The 21,621-nt window shown below is 39.1% G+C and overlaps 1 protein-coding gene across 1 annotated transcript in view; it reads right to left on the bottom strand.

The window, feature by feature from the left end:
* The window catches only part of LOC127641903 (cell surface hyaluronidase-like), a 47,338-nt gene that overhangs the window by 1,446 nt on the left and 24,271 nt on the right, over window positions 1-21,621 (bottom strand). Inside the window, exons 6-23 of the mRNA XM_052124708.1 lie at window positions 20,833-21,021; window positions 19,702-19,871; window positions 19,055-19,267; window positions 17,291-17,496; window positions 14,845-14,914; window positions 14,219-14,347; window positions 9,901-9,989; window positions 7,832-7,963; window positions 7,693-7,728; window positions 7,299-7,454; window positions 6,616-6,793; window positions 5,776-5,991; window positions 4,598-4,809; window positions 4,294-4,476; window positions 1,807-2,035; window positions 1,490-1,588; window positions 404-549; window positions 34-140 (exon numbers count right to left, since the gene is read on the bottom strand). Of these exons, the coding sequence (XP_051980668.1) occupies window positions 34-140; window positions 404-549; window positions 1,490-1,588; window positions 1,807-2,035; window positions 4,294-4,476; window positions 4,598-4,809; window positions 5,776-5,991; window positions 6,616-6,793; window positions 7,299-7,454; window positions 7,693-7,728; window positions 7,832-7,963; window positions 9,901-9,989; window positions 14,219-14,347; window positions 14,845-14,914; window positions 17,291-17,496; window positions 19,055-19,267; window positions 19,702-19,871; window positions 20,833-21,021 (2,760 nt within the window). The remainder of the gene's footprint in view (window positions 1-33; window positions 141-403; window positions 550-1,489; window positions 1,589-1,806; window positions 2,036-4,293; window positions 4,477-4,597; window positions 4,810-5,775; window positions 5,992-6,615; window positions 6,794-7,298; window positions 7,455-7,692; window positions 7,729-7,831; window positions 7,964-9,900; window positions 9,990-14,218; window positions 14,348-14,844; window positions 14,915-17,290; window positions 17,497-19,054; window positions 19,268-19,701; window positions 19,872-20,832; window positions 21,022-21,621) is intronic.

Raw genomic sequence — 21,621 nt, 5'->3', positions numbered from 1 at the left:
ACTGTAGTTTTTATGAAACAGAAAAGTGCTTACCTTTATTCTGAAGATCTGGCACTTTAGCGGATCCCAAAGGGACCAGATATTGTGCAACAGCAGCAATGTCAGCAGGCTGACCTCTTGTGGCGAGAAGAACAATTGATCTACATGGAACCAAACAGAACAGTCAAATAGTGGGTTTAAAAAATGCTAGTGAGAATGTCTCTTCATGTTGCCTCTACCTCTGATCCCATCCCAGTACCTAAAATGCAGTCCTTAACCTCATTACTCCTGCTTAAACACACTGCATCCCCAATTAGCTACTGCTACTACTACTACTACTACTACAACTACTACTAAATGCTAACTTATCCCAACCTTGTTGACATGTAGTCTTAAACCCCAAACTACAACTTTCACCCCTAACCTCTTCATAATTCCAGATTTGAAATAATGTTCCATTTTAGAGTCCATCTTGGGAAACAATGAGCTCTTTGTGACTTGTCCAGAGCATGCGTCCACAGTAACCAAGAGAAACCCAGACTGGTTGAGGTCAAATCTTTCTGCATTCACCTATATGACAGAAAAATAAGGAAATAGGTCTTCATAACAGTTATTTGGCAGCCAAACCATGATTTCTTTGTACTGCCTCAAAAAAATCTGCAATATGAAAGAAGCTTTCATTAAAAGGATATTTTACCAAAAAATGAACATTCTCTCATCCTTGACTCATCCTCATACCATCCCAGATGTGTGACTTTCTTCTGCAGAGCACAAACACATTTTTTTATAAGAATATCTCAGCTCTGTAGGGCCACACAATGCAATGTGAATGGTGACCAAAACTTTGAAGCTCTAAAAAGCACAGGCAGCATAAAAGTAATCCATACAATTCCAATAGTTTAATCAATGAAGTGAAGTGATACAATTTATTTTGGATGAAAACACACCAAATATAACTCCTTTTTCACTATAACTATTTTTATGCTGTCTTTTTTTTTTTGGAGCTTCAAAGTTTTGGTTACCATTCACTTGCATTGTATCGACCTACAGAGCTGAGATATTCTTCTTGATTTTTTTCTCTTCAGAAGAATGAAAGTCATACAGCTGAGTGAAGGTCAGTAAATGATGAGAGAATTATAATTTTGGGTGAACCATTTCTTTGAGCTTTCATTCAGCCTTAAAGTGACAGTTCACCCAAAAATGAAAATTCTCTCATTATTCCAAATAATTTTTCCAAACCCATCTGACTTTCTTCTTCCATGGAACACAAAAGGAGATGTTAGGCAGTAGTCTGTGGCTAACATTCTGTTTAACATCTTCTTTAGTGTTCCATGAGCTTGGAAAAACATAAGGTTGAGGAAATGAAAGAATTTTCATTTCTGGGTGAATAATACCTTTAACAATTACAATTGCAATAAGACAATTGCTACAATTTACTTACTAAAAGAGTCAACACAAGTAATGTTTATTTTCCCAAGCTGAAATAAATGCACTGAATAGTCATACTCACAGTGATATAGGCTTGTGTGTCACTCTGTTCCTCTTGTACACAGAGGGATTTGATCTGGGTTTGGAGGTAGCTGTTCCACGGATCGCTGGAGAAGGCAAACTGAAGGAAGGAAAATAAAAATCACTCACTGCTGGCAGTTTAACGACTCCACATTGAAAATACAAAGAAAACGCAAGGTAGTGGCTCTTTGTCAGGACAGCAGATGGACAGCCGGTCGATCTGGCACACAGTTTAAAGCCTGTTCCTCTCTACCCTTCATTCAAATGGAGATACACAAATTATCCTGTCTATTCATAGCGAGCTTGGGCCCGGCTCACCTGTGAGGCCCCACAGGCTCTGCAGGTCTCTGTGTTTGGCTTTGGCATAGGCACTATGGCATTGGCAGTCTTGCTGTATTTGGGGTAGGCACTGGCAGTGCAGTTGCATGTCTGTGTCTTTTGGTTGGCACGAACGGTAGCGATGATCTTCACTCTCTCACAGCCCATGGTGGAGCAGTAGCTGTGGCCGTCTCGTCTGTGTCGTGCTTGTACAAACAGCCATACCAAGCTGGAGGAAGTCATGAGTTAACCACAGGCTTGATATCTCACAATGATAAAATGCAGAATGCACTGTAAATAAATTGCCCTTACATGATGACATCATTACAAGAGTAATGTTATTTTCCAGTGGTCCCAAAAGTGCTCCCAAAATATAAATTCTTTATTTTACTCACCCTAATGCTATCCCAGATGTTTATGACTTTGTTCTGCAGAACACAAATTATTATTTTTAGAAAAATATCTCAGCTCTGTAGGTCCATACAATGCAAGTGAATGGGTGCCAACATTTTGATGCTCCAAAAAGTACATAAAGGCTTTATAAAAGTAATCCATATGTTAAGAAGTGATATGATAGACATGTATGAGAAACGGATTCATATTTAAGTCTTAATATTCTTCTCCCTGCTCATTAGGGGGTGATGTGCATGAAGAATGTGAATCACCAAAAACACAAGAAGAAAGTTAAAGTAAATGTTGACTGAGCAGGGAGGGTAACTAATAATAAAAACAGACATAAATAATGACATGTTTCTCACCCACACCTATCATATAGCTTCTGAAGATATGGATTTGACTACTGGAGTCTTATGGATTACTTCTATGCTGATTTTTGGAGCTTCAAATTTTTGGCACCCATTCACTTGGATTGTGTGGACCAAAAGAGCCAAGAAATTCTTCTAAATATCTTCATTTGAATTCAGCAGATGAAGGAAAGTCATGAACATCTGGGATGGCATGAGGGTGACTAAATGATGGGAGAATTTAAATTTTTGGGTGAACTATCCCTTTAACTAGTGTTAAACCAAGTTTAACCTGACTTCAAATGCTAAATTTGGATTCTGAAACATAATAAGTTGAGAAACACTTTCATAGACCATACAGATCTTAAAGAGAAAATTATAGGAGAAACAAACCAAAATACATAAGTGTAGAAGACTTAATTCAGGGTTCCCACACTTTTTCAGGCACAATTTTCCAGGACATTTCCAGGACATTTTATGAGCCTGATCGGTGTAACGTTTAAGCAAAAACCAACGAGAGGTCATGCTGTATATTGTGGTTATTTTTTATGAATTCCATATTCAACAGTTTAATTTAGTCTTATTGTCAAAATGATGTCTACTCAAATGAATTAATTCAAACTTTAATCAAATAAAAATAGAATACATTTAATAAATGTTTTACCATAACATTGGATTCTTTTTTTATAGTACATATAAATAGTTTTATATAAATTTATTTACTTCCATTTTAGGAAAGAAACCTAAACAATATATAGCAATATATTGCTTTATAAAAAATTTCCAAACAAAGCCTTCCACAATATAAAGATAGAAATGCACTATTATATCACCATTTCAAGTAACATTAAAAATTTCCAAAAGAGTTTGACTAATTGAAAGAACTAGTCCACACATAGGCTGTATATTCATTGCAATGGGCATTAAATCCCTTAAAAACGAATCCTCCACAATATTAATCTGCCTGTAGACTGTGGCTATCTGCTTTGTTACAGGAATCGTGAAGCTGCGTTCATGATTCACGTCAGAGCATCGATGCCTGTGTCGAACTCACCATGAAAAATGCTTGCAAACAAACACACTTACAAAGGCTGAAAAATACTTGATTTTTTCACAAGTCCCATCTGGGCATGTTTTGTACATCAAATAGTGCTAAGAGCTCTTTTCTCCCTATTTTTTATCACTGACAGGGAAGCATTGTCAGAGATTCTTTTATTTAATGAGATAACAACCTCTGCAGCTCTATAATAGGAGAGAGCATAATAGTCAAGTAGCATGTTACGACATTACAGCCCATGTCTATGGGACCATCGCGTTATGCTGTTCTATTCTATGCTTGTAGTCTCCCCTTGATAAAAGGGCTCTGGCACTGTGGCATGTGCATCGGTGTAATGACTCCGGGTGGACACATTACAACGGTTCTACACTTCACACCAGTGTTTATGCTGTATTAAATATCAATTAGTTCGCAATTTATAAAAATGTACATGTTAAACTTTAATTCATTGTATTCAACAGCTATAAATTACAATATTTTCCAGGACAAACAATTATTTTCCAGGACATTTTGGTATTTTTCTTATTCTCCATGATTTTTCCATGACTAGAAAACTGCATTACAAAATTCCAGGTTTTCCAGGATGCGTGGGAACTCTGTTCATTGGATTTAAGCAGTTTAGGTCCCAAGAGCCCTACAGCTTCACTCTGAGTTTAATATGTTGACATTTTACATATTCATTCTTACCCAACAGTTTTGTCGAAAAAGAACTTCCTATCCAGCTGTCGTTTCTCTAGATCTGACATGGATGAAACAGGGCTGTAGTCCTCTATGCCATCAAAGCTGTTGTTTTGCTTGTTGTAGATGTCTGATGTGATCTGGAAGATTGTATCATTGGGGTAGCAGAGACCAAGCAGAGCCCAGTCACCCCTACACCGCAACACAGTCAAACAAACACATTGGAACATTACTGTATGTTACTTCATCAACACAAATACATCAAATGCAACATCTGCCTTCATGGTGAGGCATCACAGGAGTACATGCTTACTGGTCAAAGTTAATAAGTGAAAGGACTATTTCTCTCGGTGCAGGTCCATTCCAGTGCACCGTGTAGCTCTTGCCCATCATCAGAACAGGTTGGTATTGCTGGGATGATGCTGTCTGGCTTCTGATGCCTCTCAGCACCATGGGCTTATCAGGGTATTCATCTCTGCTAATGGAGAGGCTGAGATTAGATGCACCCTGTGTCTGTAAGTACACCTGTATGGAGCAGAAGTAAATAATTCTTTACGTTTTTAAAGAGAACAGAATTGAGGAGATATACACTCACTGAGCACTTTAATAGGAAATCTGTGTGGCAGCAGTACAATGCATAAAATCATGCAGATATGGGTCAGGAGCTTCAGTTAATTTTCACATCCACCATCAGAATGGGGAAAAAATGTGATCTCAGTTATTTTGACCATGGCATGATTATTGGTGCCAGATGGTCTGGTTTATGGTCACTGCAACTGCTGATCTCCTGGGATTTTCACGCACAACAGTCTCTAGAATTTACTCAGAATGGTGACAAAAAGAAAAACATCCAGTGAGCGGCAGTTCTGCGGATGGAAACGCCTTGTTGATGAGAGGGGTCAACGGAGAATGGCCAGACTGGTTTGAGCTGACAGAAAGGCTACGGCAACTCCGATAACCACTGTTAAATCGTAGAGAGCAGAATAGCATCTCAGAATGCACAACACGTTAAACCTTGAAATGGATGGGCTACAACAATAGAAGACAACTGTGGTGATGGGCCGTGGCCGAGCAACGTTTGCAGAGTGCGAGGTCGGGAGAGACAGAACGGTAAGGATTGACACCTGTGGGAAATCACTCTAACAGCTGTTTTGTGTTTGCAGAAAGAGTGGAGAATAAAAGGGCAATCCAGACCGCCGGAGGGGAGGGAGAGAGAGAGAGAGAGAAACACGCAGCATTGTGGATGTGTGTGTTGAGTTATGCTGAAAAGAAAAGCTTTATGTTAACACTGAAAAGTGTGTGAAAAATAAAATCATGTTCGATTGTTTACACGGTTTCTGCTTCCTCCTTCACGAAGAGAACTATTGATTTTTCATGACCACATTGGGCACTTTATTAGGACCAATATGTTCCTAATAAAGTGCTAAGTGGGTGCATCTCCACATGAAGATGACATAAATACAACGGTAAAATTAGAGAGCCAGTCTTTACCTGAGAGTACTTGCCACTACACACAACCCCATTCCAATGAGGAACATCCACACACTGAGGATGGCGAATCAGGAAGTTGTCGGCTCTCCCCACGTACGTGTCTGTGTAATTGCAGATTGAACCATCCAGGTCATGAAAGATTGAGTTTTTATCACCGTCCAGATCATTCTGCTCAAACCACTCGCCTGGGCGCCCAAAAAACGTTCTCTGAGTCACCTGGATGATGAAAAGAAGATCAGTGATCATGAATAACAAAATTAACCATGGAGGTATGTAAAAGCCTAGCCTGAAAGTAAGTAACACATACTAAGCTTTGATAGGGAAAAAAACATCTGAATTGACACTGCACCTAGAACCAACAATGTGCCTTTTAGACATAATAAGTTAAACATCTCTTGACCACATCCAGGACCTTTCTATTGATTCTTTCCTCTAGCAAATGCGAACTGCCAGCTGCCAGAACAAGGACATATTTCAACATAACTCTGCACCAGAGGAGGTAGTGCAGGTACTGGCAAATCAGGAATGAATAAACAGATGGGCCAGCAAAGTCTTCTATTGTTTAGGGGTGGATCTTGGCTTCAGAGGAAAAGGTCACTATTACAAGGTAACACAAGTGGCAAAAAATTGAGATCAATTAACAGACAACTTATTGTAACATATATTGTAAATATATAACTGAAAAACAATATAAAAAACTATTTTCTGCAGTTTTGAACATCTATTCACAGTAACAATTAAACGGAGTAATGACTGTGTTACACAAGAGTTAGTAGCCACAGTATAGTGTCGGAGGGTATTTGAAGAGTTTCCAATTCTTGTGTGTATGTGTGCACTCACACTCGGGTGGAAGGCGAGAAAGGACAGGCTATTTCTGGGTGTCAGTTGCCAGATGTTTTTCAGGCTGAAACCCACAGCCATGGTATAGCGCTCTGCTGTCGAGCTGAAGGCTCGATATGTGCTGTTTATGATCCTCACTGGACCATCATTTATCTGAAAACCTCTAATTGGAAACGTCCTAAGAAAAAAGCATATGCCTTTCAGAGGATCAAATCAAAGAGTTTTATCTAGTTAAATACATTGTTAAGAAATGTGTACAGGATTCTTATCCTAAAGGGATATCCTTATCCTATATTAAATCCTAAAAGGATCCAATGAGAATAAATAAACCTACTGAATAAACAGAAAATTATTTTTAAGCTTATTTTTTCAAAATGTCAGTTTATCCAATTGGATCTCATTTGATTCTTAGAGGATTTGTATTTGATCCCATTAGGATCATTTCTAAATTATGATAAAAACTCATGTACACACTCATGTAGGATTTTTCTTAACTAGAGACTTATTGTACATTAAGATTACTGTTTAACTAGCAAATTCAGCTTCTCATATCCTACAGAAGGCACCATGATCCCTACTAGTTCATCACAGTTCACATCACAGTTCATCATCATTCATAATATTATAGTTTAAATGTTATATTAACATTATTATCTCTCTTTTTTCCTTTCTTTGTCTCGTACTTGTTTCTTGGAAGAGTCCTCATCTTTCCGTCCACTCCACTGATGCCCCAGTATTTATTTTGCCCTCCGTTGGTGCCCCGATTTCTGCTTTCACCAACAAACAGAGACTGGGAGACCTCCTGACTGGAGCCCTCATCTTTAGGGTAGCTGCCATCACTGCATTGAGGAGAACAAAGAGAGTGTAAACACTTGCTTCATTAATTTTCTGATAATCTGATGTAGAACACTAGCCCAGACAAGTTCACACACTTGCACATATTTGCCAGATCGGATTGCGTTTGCAGAACAAAGTGGTGTTTTCTTAAATTAATATGCCTGCAGCTAGCCACACACACAACAAGAACGTGCCTGCACATATGCACAGGCTCACATAAACAATAAAATGACACAGTACCTTGCAAATGAGAGTCCAACACCATTGTCTGCAAATCTATCAGAAAAGTAATATAATAATCAGAACAATTGGTGTATTTACTTTATGTAATGTGTTTCTCAAAAACATGGGTCTTGAATGATGAGGTTGTGTCCCTTACCCAGAGTTTCGTATAATGATGTCACCTCCTCGGATCCAGGCCCCCAGATCATTGTTCTTAAAGGAGATGAGTTTGTCGATGAGAGCGGACACTCGCGGCCTGTTTGGATCAGAGTTCTCATGAGGCCTGAACCTGAGACAGAGTGAGAATTAATTAATTAATGAGCAAGAAAGTTGAGATTAGGTTGTCAGATTGCACCTCCCACAAACAATGAGGCACCACACTGAACTATTAAATATCAAATCATCTCTCATTCATTCATTCATTCATACACACACACACACACACACACACACACACACACACACACCCACACATATATATTTTCTGTGGATGAGAGATGATTTGTAACTGACTTTCTGTTCTGCAGATGTGCAGAATTTCTGATGAACTTGCTCTCTACAGATATTTTGTTTACCAACACTGTTTTTTAAAATAAATGAATGGACAAATGCAGGAGCTGGCACCATGAATCCAGTGCAATCAAACCTAAATGCATGTGTATGTAATTAAAATATTCTTATCTGAACTGATTTTGAATTGGTTCAAATTGGAACTGAAATTGAAACGAGGCCATGTGAATAAAAATCTAATCAAATCTGGAAATCAGTGCCAATACTTAGCCCTTACAGACACACTGGACTATTTAAACTTCCATATGAAGGGATATCTCTGACTCAGATTACTGTAATGGAATCTGAAATAAGAAATGACATAAATACATTGACAGCATACACAAACTCTGACACAGTGTATTTATAGTGTGATTTATGTGGTCAGAGGCCGGTTGCACCAGCTATGTGTATGTTACAACTTAGCCTAGTTGTGGCATAAATGGACACTAAGACACAATTTACGCACTAATAAATATGTGAGTGTTGCACCATTAAACATAGGTAGAATGTAACCCTATGTATAAACTAAATATTTAAGGAAGCCTCCGGCCAGGAGTAACGATTGGAATAAAAAAGCAGACTAATTTAGTGACATCAATGTGCAAATGTTTTGGTTGACAGGCTTCAGTCCTTTCGACATATATGATGATGTTGGAATTTACGCTTGTTTATATTTATGGGCGAAAACTTTATGTAAAAACGCGGTTTTCAGCATGAAACCGATTTAACTGTGCACTTTCCTATGTACAAAAGTTTTAACATATATGAAATAGATATTGTTGATGCTCATTGAATCCACCCATGTGTTTGAGTTTACTTTGCTTAAATTAGTTCACATTTACTATATAGTCTAGTCAAAAAAAAAAAAAAGAGTTAATAATGTTGACAAATTATACAGATGTAAACATTATGAACAATTTTTAAAAGCACACTATATAGTAAATGTGAGCTCATATAAGCAAAGTAAAGTCAAACCCATGGGTGGGTTCAATGAGCGTCAACATGTTAAATTGAATAAATGTCTATTTTTCCAGCCTGTTGTATTACTAATTATTTATTTATTGTCCCTTTTCCATTTTAGATACAGTTATTGAATATTGTTATTTACATAAGTTAAATATATCATGATTGAAATCTTGTTTTATTATGTATTTCAATGGGGATATAATTTATTACAGCTGACAGATACGAGCAAACAAGGTTCGAACGAGATCAAACTGAAATTCACGGCTGTGTACAAATTTGAAGGCTGTTTATTGGATCAATAAAAGAAAAACACCATATTAATGCATATCTTTACGGAGAGCTTACGACCTACTAGTTAAGTATAGCCTTAAAACAGGTGGTGCAACTAAATTCAGCACTGACTTTACAAACTAACTTGTAGTTACTAAGCCCTTTGTGTGAAATTTACATCTCAACTTAAGTGAGAACTTCTGCACAGCTGGTTCAACCCAACCCAGAGCTCTGCCCCAGCATACCATATATTCTGCGGAGTTTGGCAGAAACTCTGTTTTGGGAGATATGTCAATACAATGTCAATTTATTTATAAATCACGAATGAAAAGAACAGACTTGACCAATGCACGAAAAGTATATGAAAAGAAAATGAAAGCGATGATTTCTTTATAGGCAGATCTAGATTTATTGATACTCTCCAGCATGTTGGCTCACCTGGCGGTGTTGTCCAAACAGCGGTATTCACGTGGGTCTGCTGCCGTGGCATTGGTGCTCTTGACTTTTCTATCGATAAAGAGACCAGCCTGGCCAGAACAAGAGAGGAGTCAATGATTTTTCAATTAGAAAAGGCTCATTTACCATGTAAATAGTGCAGTGATACTGTGGAAGTGTTTTTATGTGAAGCCTGGTGCACAACAGAGTATATCTGCACCTGGACAGTCTCGACACAGAGTACACAGCTCAACTAACCTAACATTTTATAAATCCCAAATAATTTATGACATGTAGTACTAGGAGTCAGAGGCAGGACATGCTAACTTCACAGCAGTGAATCAGGTATTATATTAACATCAGAAATACTCAAACCAGCCCATCTGGCACCAACAATCATGCCACGGTCCAAATCACTGATATCAAATTTTTTCCCCATTCTCAAATCAAATCACTTTATTGTCAGACTACCATGTACACAAGTGCAACAGTAGGTGAAATTCTTGTGTGCAGTTCCGAGCAACATAGCAGTCATGACAGTGACGAGACATATACCAATTACAGTAAACAACATACTTACACAAAACAATTTACAAATCAAATGTACACATACTTACACAACACAATAATTATATACAATGTACAGTAAACAATACACACAATATACAATACACAATATACAATACAATAAGTAAGGAGTATATGAAATATATATATATGAAGTAGTATATTGAGGTGAATATGTTGACAGTCCAGTGTGAGATTATAGGTTAATAAAGTGCAGTGCTAATTATTGATCGTGATAGATCAAGTGTTCAACAGTCTGACTGCTTGGGGAAAGAAGCTGTCATGTAGTCGGCTGGTGCGGGTCTTGATGCTGCGATACCGCCTGCCTGATGGTAGCAGTGAGAACAGCCCATGACTTGGGTGGCTGGAGTCTCTGATGATCCTCCGAGCTTTTTTCACACACCGCCTAGTGTATATGTCCTGGAGGGAGGGAAGCTCACCTCTGATGATGTTTCTGGCAGTTCGCACCACCCTTTGCAGGGCTTTGCAGTTGTGGGTGGTGCTATTGCCATACCAGGCAGTGATGCAGCCAGTCAGGATGCTCTCTACAGTGCTGGTGTAGAACCGTGTGAGGATGTGTTGGTTCATTCCAAACTTCCTCAGACGTCTCAGGAAGAAGAGGCGCTGGTGAGGCTTCTTCACAACGGCCTCAGTGTGGACGGACCATGTGAGTTCTTCAGTGATGTGGACACCGAAGAACTTGAAACTGCTGACTCTCTCTACTGGTGCTCCATTGATGGTGATGGGGCTGTGTTCTCCGTCTTTCCTCCTGAAATCCACCACAAGCTCCTTGGTTTTACTGACGTTGAGGGAGAGGTTGTGCTCCTGACACCAGCGTGTCAAGAGTGTGCACCTCCTCTCTGTAGGCTCTTTCATCATTGTCAGTGATCAGACCTACCACCGTCGTATCGTCAGCAAACTTAATGATGGCATTGGAGCTATGTGTTGCCACACAGTCATGTGTGTACAGTGAATACAGTAGGGGGCTGAGAACACAGCCCTGCAGGGCTCCAGTGTTGAGGGTCAGTGATGAGATGTTGCTGCCCATTCTAACCACCTGACGTCTGCCTGACAGGAAATCCAGGATCCAGCTGTACAGCGAGCTGTTTAAGCCCAGAGCCCGGAGTTTCATATCAAGCTTGGAGGGCACTATGGTGTTGAATGCTGAGCTGTAGTCAACAAACAGCATTCTCACATGTGTTCCTTTTTTCCAGATGGGAGAGAGCAGTGTGTAGTGTAGATGCAATGGCATCATCAGTGGAGCGGTTGTTGCGGTAGGCAAACTGCAATGGGTCCAAAGAGGGGGGCAGAACAGAGCAGATATGATCTCTGATTAACCTCTCAAAGCATTTGCTGATGATGGGGGTCAGAGCAACAGGACGCCAGTCATTTAAGCAAGTGATTGTGGCTTGCTTCGGTACAGGCACAATGGTTGATGTTTTGAAGCATGTGGGGACTACAGACAGGGAGAGGGACAGATTGAAAATATCAGTAAATATCAGTAAAAACACCAGCCAGTTGATTCGCGCACACTCTGATGACGCGGCCCGGAATGGCCGGAATGGCTGGACCCGCAGCTTTACGAATGTTCACCCGTCGGAAGGATCGGGTTACATCCACAACAGAGACGGAGAGTGAATCAACCTCTGTAGTGTCAGCCGCGAGTGCTCTCTCTACGAGGGCGGTGGTGTTGTCCTCGAAACGAGCATAAAATGTATTAAGTTCGTCTGGGAGAGATGCAGCGGTGTTCACAGCGGAGTCTTTATTCCTTTTGTAGCCCGTGATGGTATTAATTCCCTGCCACATACTTCTAGAGTCAGTGGTGTTGAACTGACCTTCAAGTTTGTGCCTGTACTGGCGTTTGGCTTCACTGATAGTGTTACGGAGGGCATAACTGGCTTGTTTACGCTCCTCCGTGTTAGAAGAATTAAAAGCGGAGGACCGCGCATTGAGTGCCGCGCGAACCTCGCCATTAACCCATGGTTTCTGATTGGGGTATATCCGTATTGTTTTGGTCGGAACAACATCCTCTACGCACTTCCTGATGAAACACGTTACGCTGTCAGCGTAAACCTCGATGTCGTCATCAGAGGCGGATGGAACATCTCCCAGTCCACGTGATCAAAACAGTCTTGTAGCGCAGAGTCTGATTGGTCCGACCAGCACTGGATCGTTCTGAGGGTGGGTGCTTCCCGTTTCAGCTTCTGCCTATAAGCGGGCAAAAGCAGAACGGAAGAGTGGTATGATTTGCCAAATGGGGGGCGGGGGAAGGATTTGTAGCCTTCTCGGAAAGGAGAGTAACAATGATCTAAAACCCGGTCCCCTCGTGTGTTGAACTTTATGTGTTGGTGGTATTTTGGAGCGATTGTTTTGAAGTTGGCTTTGTTAAAGTCCCCGGTAACAATGAACACAGCCTCAGGGCGCGCGGTTTCCTGCTCACTTATACACCCATACAGTTCCCCGAGTGCCCGGTCTGTGTCGGCTTGTGGGGGGGATGTACACAGCAGTGATTATGACCACTGTGAATTCCCTCGGTAGCCAGAATGGTCGACACAGAAGCATGAGATATTCCAGATCAGGAGAGCAGAAAGACTTGATGAAATGTACGTTCCTCTGATCACACCATGATTTGTTGATCATAAAACATACACCACCACCTCTGCTTTTACCGGAGAGGTCTTTCGCTCTGTCCGCTCGGTGCACGGAGAAGACCGTGATTTCGATGGCCGAGTCTGGAATCTCCGCAGCCAGCCAGGTTTCTGTAAGGCATATAACGCAGCAGTCCCTCGTCTCTCGTTGGAAAGAGATCCGCGCTCTCAGCTCGCAGAGCTTGTTGTCCAGAGACTGAACATTTGCCAGTAGTATACTGGGTAGCGGGGGTCGATTTGCACAACGTCTTATTCTGATGAGAACGCCGGCTCGTTTTCCTCTTTTCCTTCTGCGTTTCCGCGGCCGGGCAGCCCAGACAAAGGGCTCCGCCGGCGTGTTTGTAAACAGCGGGTCGGCATTAAGGAATTTGAAGTCCGGTTTTCGATGTGAAATTGTAGAAACAATGTCCAAAAGCGTTTGGCTGTCGTAAACAATAAGGCAGACAACATCCAAGACAAAAAAACAAAGAACTGTAAACAAAACAAACAATAAACCGCAGTGTTGTAACGGAGCTCGCAACGCAGCAGCCATACTCGGCGCCATCTTGAGTCCCTCTGATGGTTGATGTGAACATTAACTGAAGCTCCTGACCTGTATCTGCATTGATTTTATGTACTGTACTGCTGCCACAACATTGGCTGATTAGATAATCGGATGGATGGTTATTGGTGCCAGACAGCATTTGTGTAGATCTCCTAGGATTTTAACACACAACAGTCTCTAGAATTTACTCAGAATGGTGATAAAAACAAAAAACATCCAGTGAGGGGCAGTTCTGTGGATGGAAATGCCTTGTTGATGAGAGAAGTCAACCGAGAATGGCCAGACTGGTTCAAACTGACAGTCTACATTAACTCAGATAACTGCTCTGTACAATCGTGGTGAGAAGAATAGCATCACAGAATGCTATTCTGAGATGCGGGTTGGCACTGTTTTGGAGACATGAGGGGTACCTAAACAATATTAGGCAGGTGGTTTTAATGTTGTGGCTGATCGGTGTAGATGACTTCAAAGTAAATAGACATGCTTTAAAAGACAAAGTTATACACAAAACACCAATTTTACTTCAACGTGTCTGTAAGACAAAGATGAGGCATTAGGTTACCTTAAAGTTAGAATGAACTCGGTTGTTATAAAAAATGCCCAGAGGTGTAAGCTCAGATTTGGTCTCTGGAACCAGTCCATGAGCGTCACCTGTAGAAGAGTTGTGAAAGACGTACCAAATCCCTGCATCCTGAGATAAAGAATGTCAGACATAGAGAGAGATAATTACATTTGTTTATTCCTGAGCCATCCGATCTCTATCAGAGAAAGAAATGTGGAAAACCTCTACCTCTGAAGCATAGACAGATTCAGTCTCTCTTAACCTGCCCTGCTGAGAGCAAGGCTAAATAAGAAGCTTTTTTTTCTCATTAAAGAATGGTGGAGGGTACATCACTTTCTATACAAAACCTCAAACAAACTAATCCAAGCACAGCCAATTAAATAACAAGACTGATCTGATTTATATTGGCAAATAAATCTTTAATGAAGGATTAGAATGCAAAGATGCTATCTGCGATTGCATAATCATCTTGATGTTCCCATTACTTAAAGCTGTCAGCATCATTCCAAAGAGCGCAAATTTAGTCTGGAAAAATGCTTTGAGATAAAACACTGTGGAGAGTTTATGCTTGCTTCTCATGTGACATCAAAGTGAAAATGTATCTTTTGGTCAAAGTTTGTGCATACCTGTGAGCCAGCTGCTGCGTTACTGATCAAATGATTATTGGGGTTGGCAATCCAAAACGTAGACACTGCCCTAGAACACACACACAAAACAGAAAATAAATGTGTAACCTATAATAAATTGCAAATATGTAGTATACGCACGGGTAATTAACATGAAAAATGTTCGGAAGGTTGACGTCTTGTAGTGTAAGATGCTAGACACCATGTAAAAGTATATTTAAACACCATTTTTCTTTTTCATTTTTAAATGGTTATGCAGGCAGCTTTAATGACCATAATAACTGAGAAACTAAATGGAATTTTGTACTTTAAAACAAACTGTTACACCACAGGTGTGTATGAACTAGTGATGGCAAAAAAGTCTTAAAATAAAACTTAAAATAAATGGAGGCCAGGTATGCAACCTAAGATAAACACTTTACTATACATATCAAGTCCTTTTTCTTTGTAAAGGGCTTTTCACAACACATATCGATTCAAAGCAGCTTTACAGAAAATCATGCATTAACAAAAAAAGAAAGTGTAATATCTATAAAGTCTTAAAGTGATCATTTTGTAGTTTGATTAAATCTGATTGTGAATTGTGTATAAAAAGTTAATAATGAAATAATTGTATTTAGAACCCCTGTGAGCAAGCTGAAGGAGAATGTGCCAAGGAACACAAAACTCCTTAAGATGTTGGTTAATGGAGAAAAATAACCTTGGAATAAACCAGACTCACTGTGGGGGCCAGTTCCCCTCTGGCTAACCAGCATGAATTTAATGCCAATATTAGTAATTTATGTGCGGTGCAGGCCATGGTTTAAGATTAGTAAACTAAGTAAGTGTTAAGGTACAGTGTTTAAAAAAAATTATAATTATTATTATGAACTGCAAGATTAATGACTAATGTCTTTGACACTGAACTTCTGCTTTAACTGCAGAAGTTCACATAGATGCATTGTCCTTTATTAGTCGGGCGATGAAGGCTTTTGTTGGCAATTAAATGATAGTCTATGTATTCCATTTCAAGAGTGTAGTCCATCAATAGACAATGGTGATGCAGGCAGAGATCAATGAGGTGCATCACAGTCATTGGGTTTAGCAGAAATATAAAGTTGGGTATCATCGGCATAACAGTGGAAAATTATTCCATGATTCCTGATAATATCTCCCAGGGAAAGCATATACAAGGATAAAAGCAGAGGCCCTAAAACTGATCCCTGTGGCATTACATACTTAACTTTTGTTTAATTTAACAATTCCTCGTTTACACATACAAAGTGGTAGCGGTCTGATAAATAGGACCTAAACCATGCAAATGCAAGTCCACTGCTGCCAACATAATTCTCCAGCCTATTCAAGAGAATGTCATGATCTATTGTGTCAAAGGCAGCACTAAGATCTAAATGCACTAAAGGAGAAATGCAGCCGCGATCAGATGATAAGAGCAAGTAAGGGATAATGTGCAGTCAGCCGGTTGTTATCGCTAAATAGTAACTATCGGTAAATATCGCTAAACAGACAGGGTGATCAGAACCCAGACGTGAAGCAAAGGGGTCTTATATATGGCGATAACAACTGGCTAAATGTACATTATCCTGCTTATAACATGGCTACTAAGCAAATAAATGGAAATATTGTAATTATATGAGAATAAATCAATGAACAGCTGAAATCCAGCTCCAGTTTATTTAGAGAAAATTACTGTCTGTCTGACTCCTCATTATTCAGCCTATTACAAGTCTATTTGCCAAATAACTAAATAACTGTGCATTAAACATTGATTTGCATTGAAATTATGTTATTAGCTTACCTGAAGTGATCATACAGTGATCCAAGAAGTAGGAAAGCTAACTTGTAATACACGGATGACCGGTCTGATATGTTGATGTGCGGTTGATACTCCGAGATATAAGAACCTTACAAACCAATCAGAATAGAGTCTTCCAGAGCATTGTGTACTATATATTTATATTATATATACACAATTTTACCTAAAATCCTGTTTGAAATGCCCTGATGAAAAATTATTCCATGAGCATGTTATGCATTACTTACCCCAAAACACATCACAGTCAATCTAACTCGAGTCATAAACATGTTTTTTTGTTGAAAGGTTTCTTCTTAATGACACCACACATGCCCACCTTTAAGCATCAACAAAATGATAACCAAGAACAACTTATTCCAACAACCACTTTCAAGATCTACAGTCCTATACACAAACACACACACCCTCAAAAAACATTTCTGATCCTAGTGAAAACCACCTCCTAAGCTTTGCCTTGGAGTGCCGGTGTGTTATTGTCTGGATAAGAGAATTATCGCTGACTCTCAGGAAATGAGAGCTCTGTTCTTTCTCCAGTTATTTGATCAAAAATACAGCAGGCCACACTGTCAAGGTCACCTACCCAGAGCACAATGGTAAATGAATATGTGCAAGTGTGAGGTGGCAGTCTCTTACTTGCACTCGTTTGCAGGAGATGGTATATAGCCTTTGTGTACTCGGTCTGTAATTTCCATGCACATGCTATCATTGCGGTCAGTAGGTAGAATGGTTCCCGGCCTGGTCAACAAGCCAAGGTTGTGGAAAAACATGTTCCTTTGTTCAATCCCATCCTCCAGGAAAAAACAATGTCCAAGCGTATCGTAGCCAACCGTGTCCCTAACCTGCAATAAAACATGATGATAAGACAAAATGAGATCATAGTGTAGAAATATAGTTATTGAATTAGGAGAACATTTTTATAATTTACACTATAGTAACATTTTTGACATCTACTATTTTTTTGTTTTTCTATTTTTTTAATTGTAGAAAAAAAGGCAAAACTATGAAATAACACTAATGTAGGTATTGGTAATGACCAAAAGGTTCTTCAAAGATGTCACCCTTAAGGCCAAGAGCACACTCAGAGCAAACGTCTACATTCTTTGCTCAGAACCAAAGTAAAAGGGATTTGAAACGGCTGAACGTCATACTGTTTCTGAACTATAGAAGAACATTTAAATTTGAAGATGCTCAAGACTACATGTAAAAACTTAACTTAGGTGACATTACAATGTGTTTGCAAAGACTTCAAGCCTCATACAATGAGTAGAATTTACACAAGATCAGTAAAACAGCCGTATTAACTTCTCGTGATGATTTGAAGTAATATCTATGCAGTAGATAATGTGCAATTTGTCTTGTTTACATTCTGAATTAAATGGAGCTAATGTGCTAACATGCTATACTGTAAGAGGCCATAATATTGCACTCTGTTATTGCTAAATATGATGAAACTGATACTACTGCAAAGATGTGAGTATAAAAGAGTGTTAATGGGTAGAATAGAGACACTAATTATGATGAGAGGCATATCTTACTTTAGGCAGATGTGTAAATGGCTTTGGTTCACATAAGTGAATGGGCACTTAAGAGAGATAATTAAGCAAAAAAAACAACAACAACAACAAACAAAAAACATCGTTCTTGGAAAAATACTTTATGCGAACGATCGTACAAATGTAGTTAAGTTTGCACTAGCTCGCTAATAATTGCCAGTGTGTTTATGTTGACTGATCTTATCTAACTGAATAACAACGGTAATAATCTGTCAGCCTCAAACTAGGTGGAACTCCAGGTCACTCTTACCGATGACATGGACCAGTGTCAGTAAGAATGTGATAAACAGCTGGCAAGAAGTTTTCCTGAAAGTTCGCACTGGCGAGCTGTTACGAACCAAACGTTACTAAATGATGTCACACCCATTCTTTGATTTCGTAGGAAGGGTGCAGAGTCCTTTAGCCTCCATGAGGAATATATCACCCGAGATGCCTTTTAAGTCATATTGGCAATCAATTAAAAATCTATTTGTAAAACTTTAATGAAACTAACATTTTTTTTTTATTACAAAAATTTAGCTTTATAAACATTTTAATATGGAGGAAAAATGTATAACTGCAAAACAAATGTCAAGCATTAAGGTCATAAGAAAGTCAAGTATGTCCTAAATTTTTGATCTTGACTAAATTTATTTATTTATTTTTTTAATTCTAAATCCCCTATGGATGAAATAATAAAAACAAAAGTGTAAATGCAATGTAAGACTAATCCTTTAACAATATGATGTTAATGTTTAAGAATCTTTAGGTTTGCTGTGTAAAGTTAAATTCCCAAGCCTTTGTTATTTAAACACATGTGTCCACACAGGCCAGCAGTTTCTCTCTCTGTATCTTTCTCTCTCACCAGCAGGCCGTTGGTGGCTTGTATAGTGACGCATCGGGAGAAGGAGTGATGTATGGAGAGGGAGTCCACATAGGTGGGGTCACTGTAGCCCCCACGCTGGTCCACATCTCCACACATGTGAAAGTTCACAGGGTATTTACCCTTCTCCTGCTGCTGACCCATGTGCTTCAACTCCACCTGAGACAAGTGTACTGACGAGAAGTTCCCCATAATCTTGACATGAACAAAGAGGAGATTAAAAACACAGCACCAAATTACAAAGTGTTAGCCAACAAACTTGTTTTTTTTTTGTCTTTTAATTGTGAGTGGCCAGACAACTATGTTATTTGCAGAAATCAATTCCATAATTCCAGAAGATTACAATGAGGTTCTGTAATATTAAAATACAAATCTGCTGCATGTTTTAAGGTTTGGTTACAAAATCTAAAACACAAATTAATGATTTCAACATACATTTAAGATGTATTATCGCTTTCAATTGTTTCCGATCACAAAGCGCTACTCTAAATTAATCTAAATTAGTCCCAGCATTCAACAGCCTGTGATTTCTCCACATGACAGCACCAGACAGCTTAGTGTTAAATAAATATACATATGCTCACTTAGTCATTCCCAGTCACACACATAACACAGACCCTCAAACAGACCTTGATGTGTCCCCCGAAAGTGTCGTGGCTGAAGAACTGGCACCAGTTTTTTCCATAGCAGGACTTTTCCATTTCTCCATGAATAAGGATATTCCTTGAGAGGAGAGCCACCTCCGCACGCATGTCCACACCGTCCAGTATCTCTCCCACGTGAGTGAACTGAGGTTTTCCTGAGACATTCCCACACACAAATGCACACCCCATAAAACTAACTATTTTAACTGCATTGAATTTGGCCTTTAAAATCCAAGGATACAGTTTTAATTATGATTTATTTAGAGGCAAAAACAAAAAAAAATATATATATATAAGTTATAATATAACTTCTGAATACAAAGATTTTTTTTTATTTATCTTTCTCTATCAGAAGAATGAATATATAAGAATATCCTGAAAACTTTCCCTTACAAAATCTAATAGATTTAGGAAAGAAATCAACCTGTCCACACATTGAGATTGCCCTTTACCCACACCCGGAGTGCACACAGTTTCCTTCCGGAAGGATAAGGGTTGACAGCAGCTTTTCCAACAGGACACAATGCACAAGCTGACATTTAAACTACATCCTTTTAATGAAGGTGACACACTGAAGACATCTCCCAGGCCTGGTATGAGCTGGGAATAATGGCCATAAATTCTCCACTCTCTACAAAAACCAACTGGGATATAGCATTGGAAAACAATTACCGAAATGGCTAAAATTTATCAGCGTTTTTAACAGGGTAGAGATGGTGGAATAGTTGGTGGAATAGTTGGTGGAATAGTTGCCACTGCTGGAATCTTCTCAGAAATGACAGTTTGTCTATGGGATTCTGGTAAACAGTCCTCTCCCTTTTCCTGTCCCAAACTCATTATCTTCCTATAAAACTGTTATGGATCTTTTAGAGCATTCCTCTGAGGACAGTTAACAAAACCAAAAGAGATCTTGTCCAACACAAATTAAATAACAGATGCTTTTATGATTCACGACATGATATTTTTATGCTATTTTACTGTGGTCTTGTTGTGTACAAAGAAATAAATCAGCAAAGTTCAGGGCAGCAAAACTTCAATATTTCACCACAAGAAATCTGGAAGACATGCATGCTGTTTAGTGCAAATATACAGTATACACATTCACCATAACCTCACCTTGAATTCTGACCTGTTTCCTGTTACAGTGGGGACAGGGGAGTAGCGTGAATTCCTCGGCCTGATGCATAGAGTAGTCTGTGCTCGCCACCACAATCCGATCACCTGGTTTCCAGCTGCTGACATCATCTAGCAGGTTCAGAACCACTTTATCCACTGCATCCACTTGGAAGCCTGATATAGGGTAACCTTGATGGTAAAACAAAGAACAATGTAGGTCATGGTACATAATGTACATTCATTTTAGGAAACACTAATCTACTTAAATAACTTTCAGATTATGGGATCATATCTCAATCTTCAGTAAATGGTTAATAAATTATATAAACATGTGGTAATGACAATTTTTGGATACTCCAGTTATTGAAATAATTTACAATTGAAGCGTCTTCCGGATCAGTGTCATATCTCAATCTTCATGGTATGAATAATTCTACACGATCACGATATGGTTGTTTTTGCTGGAAGTTCAACGAGTAACTGGTTTATAAATTAAATAAACATGTGGTTATGACAATTTTTGGATACTGTTCATTTGGAACTTTACGGACACAAACCAAAAGACAAGATTAATCATAATAAATTATAAGCATTATAGGTACCAGTGCAAAAAACAGCTTCATATTATGTAACTCTTACAATTAAAAACAAAATCGTAACAAACAGTCCAAACTAATATATTAGCGCGGATAGTTTCGACTCTAAACACAGATTGGATAAGTTGCAAAACGGCAGATATACACGTTTGTGATGGCACATCAGAATTCTGCAATAAAGTGTCAATTTGCA

The sequence above is a fragment of the Xyrauchen texanus genome, chromosome 4 (genome assembly GCF_025860055.1).
Source record: "Xyrauchen texanus isolate HMW12.3.18 chromosome 4, RBS_HiC_50CHRs, whole genome shotgun sequence".
Classification (NCBI taxonomy): Eukaryota; Metazoa; Chordata; class Actinopteri; order Cypriniformes; family Catostomidae; genus Xyrauchen; species Xyrauchen texanus.
The sequence above is the reverse complement of the archived record's forward strand: the minus strand, read 5'-3'. Positions and strand labels throughout refer to the sequence as shown.